The sequence below is a fragment of the Lissotriton helveticus genome, chromosome 11 (assembly GCF_964261635.1).
Source record: "Lissotriton helveticus chromosome 11, aLisHel1.1, whole genome shotgun sequence".
NCBI classification, from domain to species: domain Eukaryota; kingdom Metazoa; phylum Chordata; class Amphibia; order Caudata; family Salamandridae; genus Lissotriton; species Lissotriton helveticus.
The window spans coordinates 57,376,927-57,389,675 of record NC_136072.1 but is presented as its reverse complement, the minus strand read 5'-3'; the positions used below and the strand labels follow the sequence as shown (position 1 = coordinate 57,389,675).

Here is a 12,749-nt window from a genome sequence, read left to right as displayed (position 1 = left end):
TATATAAACATATTGTTTTCATTTTTTCAGTGACATTTGTATATTCATCACAACGTATATTTGCAAATTTGTCGTGAAGTTGGGGGGCCAGGCTGATGCTCGAGGCGGATTCATGAATATTGCAAGTGTAAAAAGAAATCTTTTTTTTCAACATCTTTTACTCATAAGGGGTTCTTCAAACACCCCGATATTCCTCTTATGGAGTTAGGGCACATGGACACATTTTACCATTTGGTTTGAACCGCAGGGACTGCGCTGATGAGATAAATGTGTTTTACAATAACAAGGAAATACAATATATGATGAGGGACCTTGGTTATAAAGTTTTAGACAGGAACAATTGTGTCCCTATCAGTGAGAGGATTGTTAGAGGAGAATCTTTACAATGATGTCTATATGTTGCTGTTCAACTGCACAAAATCATTTAATGTAAAGAATTGAAAAAACACAACATACAAGTGGAACATGTAGAGCATTAAAAGAAAAGAGAACTCAGGCAATTGGGGAGGCGTGACAAAAAAATACATCAGTTAGGCCAGCATAAATTATATTAGGGTACTTAGGCACAGCATATTAATTAATATGTGTTTGTGTCAGAGTACAAGAGGCCGACAATGTTTCAATCCCTTTAGAACAATTCTGGGATCATCTTCAGGCCAAGGCAAATAGTGACTGAGAAAAGATGCCTGATAGGGTCTAAAAGAGGGGGGGAATAAAAATAGGGATTGACAATGAGATATAGTAATTGGAAAAAAGGGGGATATGCATGGATATAAAATGTTTTCAGGGGCGGAAACAAGGTAATTTTTGCCATGCGGAATTGAAAAGAAATTATTAGCATGCATTCAAATGTGCGCAAGGCATGGCGATATTAAGAATATTGGTTGACAGTTTAAACTGGTCACGGGACAAGTATTGAAAACGGAGTTATTACGCTTTAAAAAAAAAATGTGTTAACAATTCTTTTTCGTCGACAGCCCAATGACTCCTAGCAACGACAACAGTGCATTACGTCCTTCATCTACTTTTTCTCCCCATGTGGCTGTCTCCCAACAGAGATTCATACCTTTGAGAAACTGGTTCTGAAATTTGAACACAAACCAACCTGAATTCCCTACAATCTACCACTACATGAAAATCAAGCCCAAATGATATCATATAAATATCATTGTATTTCTATATAAAGATTTCCTCTACCAATCCCTTCACTGTTAGGGACTGTTGTTCCTGTATAAAACTTTGTACCCAAGGTCCCTCGCCATATATTGGTTTCCCTTGTTATTGTAAAACACGTTTAGTGCAATTGCTGCATTGCAAGGGCTTAAAACCTATTACTTACTCCTTCCAGTAGGTTCTTCTTTTTCTACTTCTCTCTCTCTTCCTGATACTCTCTCCTCCCCGCCCCTTTGACACAACATCATGACCAACAATGCGCCACTACATTCAGAAAACTACATTTAAAAGATTTTAGGGGGACCTTCCCTGTTTTCAGGCAAGACAGAAGCTTCAGAGGCATAGAGTACATTACTAGCCAAAAAACTGGAGAGATGCAAAAAAAAACCTGGTTAGACTGCAATTAATGATTCACAGGCTCACTGAATGCCTCAAAGCAGACATCATTCCGGTTGGATTGCAGGTAAGGAATATCCCCGGTGTCTTTACTGACAGTAAAAAATATTTGAATAACGTTAGTTATATTGGTACTACCAGCTCCAGGCAGTGGATGGTGCTTGGGATTGATAAGGCTGTGGAGCAGGCCCAGAAAATAACAGAAGGAATTTATGACCTGGAAAAACAAATTAAAGAGACTAGTTCCATTGCCGACTGCAAAAAACTCCTTGATCAAATTCAAAAGACGATTGTGAGTGTGCTTCTTTGCTTTAGGTGAAAGGAGAAAATCGTGTGGGCAGGACCAGGCTCTTTTGATTGATTTGCGTACTAGTTTGCGTAGGTATCCTATAGGCATATGTTTGTCAGCCAAAACATGGGCTTCTTGAAAATAATCCTTTTTAAATGTGCAGTTTCACCTAATATGGAGAAACTGTGAGAATGGGGGTGAATCCCATAAGGCACGTGGGTGGTTGCTACCGTGGAGTAACAGGGTGTTTCTTTCAGTGGATTTCCTACGCAGTGAGGTGAATATTTTGCCCTTATGAGTCCATGTCCGTTGATATTGAGCCATTCTAAAAACGACATCAAAGAAAGCTGGTCACCATGACAAATGAAGAAAATATCATCAATATAGCATTTCCAGGTGGAGACGTTGTCTTAATATGGGTTAATGGGGGTCAGGATTTTCTTGGTCTCTAGAGCTGAGTTATTACGCTTTTTTCAAAACAAATTGTTAACAATTCTTTTTTGACAACAGCCCAATGACTCCTAGCAATGCCAACAGTGCATTACGTCCTCCATCTACTTCTTCTCCCCATATGGCTGTCTCCCAACAGAGATTCATACCTTTGAGAAACTGGTTCTCAACAGTATTGCGAAATGTGGGGTAAAAATAGCTCCCATTGATGAGCCCTTGACCTGCTGGTAGAATTTGTCATTGAAGCAAAAAAAGTTGTGAGTAAGGCATAGTCTTAGTAGCTGTAGAATGAAATAGGTGGTGACAGTGTGTGGTCTATCGTTAACTATATTCTCAATTACCGCCAAGCCTTCCACTTTGGGAATATTAGTATAGAGTGATTTGACATCCAGGGTGCACAGGATGTCTGTTTTGGGGTCAAAAAGATAGTGTTCAACTTGATTTATGAGATCCATGCTATCCCTGACGTAACAATGAGTTTTAAGTACATAGTCTTTTATAAAGAAGTCGACATAATGTTAATGTGGTTCCAAAAGGGAGCCACATCCAGAGATAATGGGATGTCCAGGAGAGGTCTCAATGTTCTCTTGAAGTTTGGGAAGGGTGTGAATAAAAGGTGTTCTGGGCGAATTCATATTGAGGAACAGAAATTCATTCGGAGTAAGGTAACCAGCAGTTTTGCCTTCATCTGTACGTGGACTGCGGATCCTTTTACAGGTTCCTTAATAACCTTACAGCACATTTTCATAATATGGGTATGTACCCATACAGTTCCTAGGCAACCTTGACTGCTTATTCCTTTATCATGTGCTCATTTCTCCCGTATTTTCCTTCAGAGGCACCCAATTCATGTGGTTCTTTGGAAACAAATCACATTCTTACATTGATTGAATTGGCAACTGGGCCCACATGTGCCAAAACGCCTATACTGAAACTCTTCTGTTTTACATAGGAGTCTTTCCGCAACTGCTTGGTAAATAACATATTTATCTTTGCACTTGCTGCAATTTAGCTCCCGCTTGTGCATGTTTATCTACATGCTTCCTCACCAGTGTTTGATCTTCTCAACGATATTGCAAGCCCTTATCAAGTCACTTTCCAATACTTAACACGTGACTAGTTTGGCATTTTATATCCATGAACCCCCCTTTGTTCTCCAATTACTATATCTCCTTGTCAATACCTCATTTTCCTTTTTCTTTTGTCCCCCTCTTTGAGACCCTAAGAAGCATCTTTTCTCAGGCACTATTGGCCTTGTCCTGAAGATGATCCCAGAATTGTTCTAAATGGATCTAACGTCCTCGACCTCTTGTACTCAGACACTAACACATATTAATTAATATGCTGTGCCTAAGTACCCTAATGTAATATATGTTGGCCTAACAAATGTATTCTTTGGGCCATGCCTCACCAATTGCCTGAGTTCTCTTTGTTTTAATGTTGTACATGTTCCCAATTGTATGTTGTGTTTTTTCTATTCTTTACATGAATTGATTTTGTCCAGTTGGACCGCAACATATATATATATATATATATCATTGCATCTCTATATAAAGATGTCCTCTACCAATCCCTTCTCTGACAGGGACTGTTGTTCCTGTATAAAACCGATGATATAAATGACGGCCTGAACTCTCTGCTCAAGTTTTGGCCAGTCAATCAGGGCATTCCTGTTGGCACGCACATTCATGATTTATCTCGAAATCATCACAAATCAGCTGAGATTACACCGGATAACTGAAAGCGTGATCTGTGAAACAAAATCCACCTTCCTGCCATATTTGGTGAATTCCGTCCAGCAGTTCACGCTGCAGTCACTTCTGAAGCTCCTATGGGACAAAACATGGGAAACACACTTTTTTTGACCACTACTATTTTTTGGCCATCGCTTGACGGATCACCCCAAATCTTCTTGTGTGGAACAGGAATCACTGGCAAACTTCTTTTGGAAAATTTCTTGAAGATTTGTCGAACGTCACCAACAAGATATAGTCAAGTCAAGGGCTTAGAATATTTATTAAAAAAACAGATGAAAACAAAGCCCACCCACTGGAGGTTGTTAATTGTACTGAGGCACTACAAGTTCCATCATGCACGCTGGAAAGTGAACTCAGGTGTGAGGCCCCACTGGAGGGAAAAACAAGCAATCAGCGTGTCTAAAAGAATGCCTGGGAATGCTGGTGCTCCATGTTGTCTAAGCCTGTGGACAAGGGCTAGTAGGCCCTAAACTGCCAGTTTATGCTTTGTAAAGAAAGAAATTGGAAAGTGTCAATGTATCTCTACCTATACTCCTATAGACAGATAGATAGATAGATAGATAGATAGATAGATAGATAGATAGATAGATAGATAGATAGATAGATAGATAGATAGATAGATAGATAGATAGATAGATAGATAGATAGATAGATAGATAGATAGATAGATAGATAGATAGATAGATAGATAGATAGATAGATAGATAGATATAGATAGATAGATAGATAGATAGATAGATAGATAGATAGATAGATAGATAGATAGATATTAATGCAAATTCATGAAGTCGGCTGTAATTCCTAAACCTCCTATGATGATAACTTGAATAGAGCACCTCTGCAAATGGTTGAGTATAACAATGTCATTTCTGATAGTGTATAAAGAGGGCACATAAACTAATGATTTAGAAATAATTGTAAGGGTATTCATGACCGAAGGACACAGGGAAACAACCAGCCAGTTTGTATTCAACTAAAAAGATATTTAAATGCTATCTCTTTTATATATCTGTTTTCTTATAAAGGCTTTCACAGTGATTAAACTCGCATTTATGCGTTCCATATCTAGGCTGACCTACTCAGTCATATTCCCTTACCATTTTTAAAATAGTTTTTAGCAGATATTACATTCACAGTTACTACTTCATTACTGAGGTCATGCTTCCAGTCATTGTATATCTTCTAATGATTTTTTAAGCCATTTGTTTCTTATCTTGTAGTCTCCTGTATTTGATGAGAAACCTACTCATTCTTACAGAATAGCTACTTACCCTTTCCTCTTGATAGTCTTTCAAAAATGGGTGTTGCAGGACGTCCAGCAACTTCCTCCGGGTGTGTAACTAGTGTATTTCTTATTGCCTGACATCCATTCAGTACTATCGCGGGTGACTGTCCCAACCACAAAGTGAAAGTATTCCCATAGGTCTTGGCAAGCTGGGGATCGAAAACAAAAGCTCTATATGTAACAGAGTATTTTTCCTCATTGTACATTTCCTGAGAGCAAGAGGGAAAAACACACAAACTGTAAAGACAGTGGATGAGAAAGACAGAAAAAGTCACAAATGTAGAATGAAGGAACATACAAAAGTGAGATAAAAGGGCATAGAGCGCCTGGTAGAAGATTGCTGAGACAAGAGGTGGATTTAAAACTACCAACCTTGATATTTGGAGCACCAGTGCTTTAAACAGAGTTTCTGAAACCAGCACCTTTTTTTTAACAATTTAAGCACTGCAGTGCCAATTATAATTGACACCAGAATATTAATGGAACACAATATCTAAGACGAAATATCAACAGTTAAATATGTCCAGATTTTCTAAACCCAACTCCACATATATGACTCCTGATTATATCGGAATATATATATATATATATATATATATATATATATATATATATATATATATATATATATATTACCTACTGGCGATAGCCAGTAGGTATATATAGTTAGGACCTAGCTACCATAGGAAATCCGCAACATTCTATTGGGAATAACTTAGACGCTGGTTGAGGAATTTGCGTGTAATTTTCCAAACATTTGGCCAGCTCCGCTGCGCTCCTTCCCTAGTTTCGGGGAGATTCGTGAAGTGGGGGCTGAGAAAATAAGAAGGGTCCCAAAACGTGTTTTCCCCATGTTAATTTCCTTCGGACGTTCTGACAAGGCTACAGCCCGAACCGCTGAACGGAATTACACCCAACTTGGCAAACTTGTAGGGACTGGTATGCAGAAGTGCCTTTGCTATATTTAGTGAAAATTGCTCCAGTGGTTTTTATGAAAATTAACTTCAAAAACACATATATATCTGGGCGGAGCCTAACCACACATCTCATCGTGAGATCTGATTGGCTGTCAGCACTTCATCCAAGAAGTGTTGGCAGCCATCTTGGGACCAATATACATGATAACACCTCATTAAAAAGCATTGTAGTTAATAGAGGGTTTTAGGACTTTAGTTACATTATAAATCATTTGTTGATGGTACCATACTCATTTTAGGAATTGTGGTGTGTTCTAAGGTGATTTTACCATGTGAAAAAGCCTTCTGCTGGGATATCATGAATCATGCTTGAAAGAAAACTATTATCTCATGCTTTTCCCACTGTGGTTTGGAGGGGGATCTATAAGCTAAACTGAAAGCATATTTTCTGTAAATCCACATTATCTTTCTCAGTCATGTGAGAATGAAGTCTGACATTCTCAGTAAAACATGTACACCCAACAAGGACAGAGACTGTCAGTTGATTCCTTTGTGTTCTACTGCAGCCTCCTAGAGTGTTCTAAAGAACAACTAGAGCGCTAACAGTCCTACTTATTACAAAGGTATTGCACACCTGAAACCATATAGATTGGAAGAAAGTGGTAACTCATAAAACATTTAATTTAAAAAGGAACAAAATGAGGGGGTATATTTTGCCATAGAAAGTATGATTAGTGCTTCAGAAAGAAAAATTAGGGCACATTTTGAGTGACTTCCCAAAGCCTCTTCTATTTCATTAAAAATTTTTGTCATGCAGTCTCCCAAGATGGCCACCAGAGACAAAAGAGCCCAAATGTAGCCCAAATATCACCCAGATGAACGCACCACTCACACCCCCATAGAACCTTTCATACACCAACTCCCACACAACCATTTATAAACCCATTCACCGACCCATGCCAGTACTTACAAACCCACTCACTGATTTGTAGATCTACAAACAAATCATGTTACTGACCCATACAGCCACTCATACAACTACTCACTCACTAATACTGCCACTAATATATCCACTCACACACCCATACAGTCAGTCACCCATAGAGCAACACACTCACATACTCACTCATCCATAGAGTCAATCACACAGCCACTTACTCATACATTTACAAATACATACCCACATACTTACCCATAACATGTACTCACTCACCTATACAGTCACTGACACAAGCACACACTCACCCATACAGCTATTCTCACATTTACTCATTGCCCCATACAGTCACTCATATACCCCATCACTCACCTATGCGGTCTTTCATATACCCAGTTACTCACCCCCAGTCACTCATCCACACAGCCATAAATATACTCACCCATACAGCCCTTCACACACACAGGCACTGACCCATGCAGCCACTGACTCACCCACTCACTCTTCCATATAACCTGTCACACACACTCTCACCCACCCACACAGAGAGTCATATCCCATACAGTACTTGGATAACCAATCAATCACACATACAGCCACTCACATATCCATCCACACACCCATACAGTCAATTGGACTCTAACTAACAGATTGATACAGACATTCAGATAAACTAGTCAGTGACCCATATATTTGCTGAGACACCTAATCTCTCACATATAATCATCAGTCACGCACCCACTGAATCATCGATACTGGCACTCATACACCCACAGATTCATTGATACACCTTGGTATATATATTTAAAACTCTTAAACATTTTAAGAACACTCACAGTCACTGGATGATGTCATCAGTGATGTCATCACAGATGTCACTGACCATGTCATGAGTGATGTTATATGCAAGGTCATAAGCAATGCTTTATGGGGGCATGAGTTATAGTTAGCTTAGCTAACAATAACTGCTGAATTTCTCTAGTTTTGTACAAGTGAAATGTCACCCTAAGTATAACGTCCCAGTAACCTTTGGATTTTTCAGTGAATTTCTAAGGTTTTTATAAATGCTAATTCCAAAATATACCATCCCTGTAACCCTTGTTTTTTCAGTGAATATACATGTGTATATATATATATATATATATCGCGCTCATCAAAATCCACATGTCGCAGGAAAGAGAAGACAGCACTCGAGGGGTACTCGTCACACAGTAGTTTATTAACTACAAGCTCGCCACAGACGCGTTTCAGCACTTGGCCTTCGTCAGTGTGTGTGAGTTTACACACGTATAACCGGTTCATTAGATATAGGTTACAAGGTACAAAGGAAACACCTCTCAGTCAACATCGACAGAGGACTTGAAATCTCCCAGCAAGCGCCATCTTGTAATGGTTAACTATATACATGGTATCAAAATTGCTCAAATTAATTATTCTCAACAAACTCATACCTTAAATAGGTGAATATGCACGCATGGGAGATATGTAGTATTTTACAAATGATGTATTATGCACTGTTAGATATAGCCGTGGATCGGCAATGGTCCTCTAAAATAAAGAGAGGTAACTCTATATACATCCTATTGTACATATTATATACACCAAAGGATTAGTTAAACGTAAACATGTCATACATAGTGCAAAAGAGTGTGAGGTTCCAAAAGAGAAGACTGTGAAAATATATCAGTGGTAAATAGAAATCTAGTTAAATGTTAATTTAAACACATAACATAGGAATCAAAGAGCCCTTTGAACCTATTAAAGTACCACTTGTGACGAATAGTGTGGGTGTGTACAGAAAACTGATTCTCTGTGATGATAGAGTATATGTGTATATGTGCTGGAAAGGAAATCAATTCGTCTTCATTATCCTTCCTGTGACTATACAACAATATACAATATGTACACACACACGCAATAATATATACATTGATATATACAGTGTGATCCACAAAGTTTCAGCAAATACAGAGTACATTTAGATCGGGGAACAGTAAGAATACTATTCGCCTAAATGAACGACCATTTCTTCCCCACTATTCATCCCTTTAGGCCACTTTGTGGAGAGATCTATGATATAGCGTGACTCGAGCCTTCGCAAGCGTCGCAGGCAATCACCCCCTCTGGCATTGGTTTTGATGGTATCAAGGCCAAAATATTGGAGCTGGTTGCGGTCTCTATTATGTTTCTCGGCAAAATGCCGGGCCACCGGGTATGCTTGGACGGCCTTATCGATAGCTCTGAGGTGTTCTAGGATCCGCAACTTCAGCATATAGATAGTACTCCCTATGTAGCGGAAGCCACAAGGGCATACTAAACAATACACTGCTAGGGGGGTGCTGCAAGTGATGAACTGTTTTATACGCAGTTTCTTGCCCGTATCTTGATTCTCCACTGTGAGAACTCTTTTACTTCCGGCGCAGGCTTTGCATTTTCCACAAGGGAAAAAACCACTCATAGATTTTAGGGTATTACTTTTGGGGAGTGGTTTCTCTAAGTGGCTAGTTACCAAATGATCTCTTAAAGATCTGGTTTTATTGAAGGTTATGAGTGGGTGAATTGGTAGGTTGTCTTTGATGGTACTGTCAGTTTTAAGAATGTGCCAATTTTTTCGCAGCATTGATCTAAGATCCTTAGCTCCAGCCGAAAAGGGGGTTATAAGTCTAAACTTTCCTTTTCCATCCTCAACTTTCTTAGTGGCAGGTTTAGAGGTGATTAAGGAATCTCTAGGGATAGCCCTAACTTTCTTCAAGGTGTTTTTCAAGATAGATTCTCCATACCCCCGGGCCTTAAACCTTTTCACACATTCGTTGGCTGCCTCATCGAAATCTTCCAATCTTGAACAATTCCTACGGAGCCGGAGTAACTCTCCGTACGGAATGCTCTTGATCAGTTGAGGAGGGTGGCTGCTGCTAGCAAAAAGGGTGGAGTTGCCAGCGGTTGTTTTTCTATGTAAAGCTGTGTGGATCTGCTGGTCTTGTGAGAACACTTTCAGGTCCAGGTATTCGGCTGACGCCGAACTAACCGTCCCTGAAAAATGTAAATTGTAGGCATTATCATTCAGTTGATTAATGAAGGCTCGTGCTGTTGCCATTGAGCCCCGCCAAACAATAAACAGGTCATCAATGTACCTGAACCAGCCCTCCGTCTTTCCCTCTACTCCATCCACCATACAGCTTTTGGGCACCTGCTCCTCCCACCAGCCGACGAAAAGATTCGCGTAGCTGGGAGCGAAGCAGGTGCCCATCGCTGTCCCAGACACCTGTCTAAACAGTTGATCCTCAAATAAGAATATGTTGTTGTTCAGACAGAAATCGATGAACTCAAGAATCATGATGTTATGGGTAGTAAACCTCAATTGTCTTAAGTTCAAAAAATGCTGGATTGCCTCGAGACCCTGTCGATGGTCGATGACAGTGTATAAGCTAGTGATGTCAAGTACAATCAGTAGGCAATCGTTGTCCCAATTCACAGTTCCTATTAAGTTCAGAAAATCCTTGGTGTCCCGTACATATGAGGGCAATGTTAATACCAAAGGAAAAAGGAACTTATCAATGAACCTGGACATTTTTTCAGTTAGACTGCCAATCGATGAGACAATCGGACGGCCCGGAGGAAGTAGACTGTCCTTGTGTAGTTTTGGCAGATGGTAGAAGGTTGGTGTGAGGGGTTGGGTTGTCCGGAGAAAGAGAAATTCATCTTTACTCAGCATGTTACAGTTATGCCATTTCCCTATAAGTTTGTCATAGCTCCGGATACTTTCCGAGTATACCTCGTTGTTGCATTTGACATAAAACTTGGTATCGGAGAGTTGGCGTAATGCTTCAGATCTATAGTATTCTCTGGTGAGGATCACAACATTACCCCCTTTGTCTGAAGGTTTAATGATGATTTTTTCATCCTTCATGAGATTTTGTAGGGCCATTTTTTGTTGCTCTGTAATGTTGTGCTTTATCGGATGGTTTACTTTCCTGTATTGCATGAGATCTTGTGTCATGGCCTCTGAAAAGGCGTCGATCGCATCCCAGGGCATTTGTGGGATAAATATTGATGAGGGTTTATATCCACTCTCTTCGCGATCTTGTTCGATACCCAAAGCGAGAGCTCTTTGTCCTCTATTCAGGGATCCAGGTGGGTCCTGTGTGCGGTCTTCTTCACGCAGTTCCTCAAGGGTTTCGAGAGCTTCGATTTCTCTTCCCACGAGGGCATCCGTTGCTGTTACCCTTGTTCCTACTCCTCCTTTTTCTTTCAGGTGGGGCTGTAGTTTGAAGTATTTATGTAACTTCAGCTTGCGTGTAAACCTGAAGAGGTCTATTCTCGTTTGGGTATACTCGAGTGGGGTACTGGGGCAAAAGGTGAGTCCGAGACTGAGTAGATTGATTTCAGTGTCAGTTAAAGTTCTTTCAGTCAGGTTGACCACCGTTAGATTTTGACCGGTGGTTTCTGCTGTCTGACTCATTTCTTGGTGCTGCGTGTTCGATTGCTCCAGTTGTTGGGCTTGACTCTGCCTCTCCCCTTGCCGCCGTCGTTTGCCGCCGCCTCCTCTCCTTGTCCGCCTCGTTTTTTTGTTTTCTGCGATTGGTCTGCCATGTCTGGTGGTTTTGTCTTGCCGCCTCTTAACCAGGTACCCTTGATGACATCGTATTCCTGGTGAAAACGGGTCTTTCCGCTGTCACTTGGTTCAGTTGGTCGTGAATTTATGAATATATACATAATATGAATATATACATATATATGTATGTGTATATATATATATATATATATATATATATATACATAATATAATATTTCTAAATATATATGTATATATATATATAGACACAACGCAAAACCAAAGGGGATGATGGACGGAGTGTTGAACATTGCAAACACTCACCCCCAGTCAACTGATCTGGGTTTAATCCATCGTCATTCTTTAGCTCACTCCATTTGAGACATGGCCATATGCAAATCAGTCTGACCCTGTGCCTCATGGGAACAGTCCAGCCCGAACTGCCAAGCCATGTCTTCCCTGGACCGGAAACAAACATCCTGGGGCCGGTTTCGCGTTCATAACCCTCATCAGCCAGGGAGGACCTGGCTTGTCAGTTCGGGCTAGACTGTTCTGATGAGGCACAGGGTCAAGACTGATTTGTATATGGCTGGGTACAAACTGGAATGGCATGGTGAGCAAAAAAAAACCAATTGATTTAGGGCCAGATCTCTGTACTGGGGTGAATGTATGACATAATTCTGCATTCTGTCCATCAACTGTTGTTTTTGCATTTGTCACCCCAAGTCGGAAGGGTATGCCCAGACTTGGGTCATGTGCTCTCCATGCCACTGAAATTAGCTTTCCTGGCTGAAGAAAGGGTGAAACCCAGAAACCGGTCCTAGGATGCTTGTTTCCAGTCCAGGGAGGACCTGGCTTGGCAGTTCGGGCCGGACTGTTCCGATGAGGCACAGGGTCAAGACTGATTTCCATATGGCTGGGTTCAAACTGGAATGGCATCGTGAGCAAAAAAAACAATGGCTTTAGGCCCAGATCTCTGTACTCAGGTGAATG

General features: G+C 40.4%; 1 protein-coding gene across 1 annotated transcript in view; it reads right to left on the bottom strand.

Moving 5' to 3' along the window:
- The window catches only part of LOC144791181 (cytochrome P450 2J4-like), a 174,663-nt gene that overhangs the window by 113,658 nt on the left and 48,256 nt on the right, over positions 1-12,749 (bottom strand). Inside the window, exon 2 of the mRNA XM_078665826.1 lies at positions 5,337-5,499. Within this exon, the coding sequence (XP_078521952.1) occupies positions 5,337-5,499 (163 nt within the window). The remainder of the gene's footprint in view (positions 1-5,336; positions 5,500-12,749) is intronic.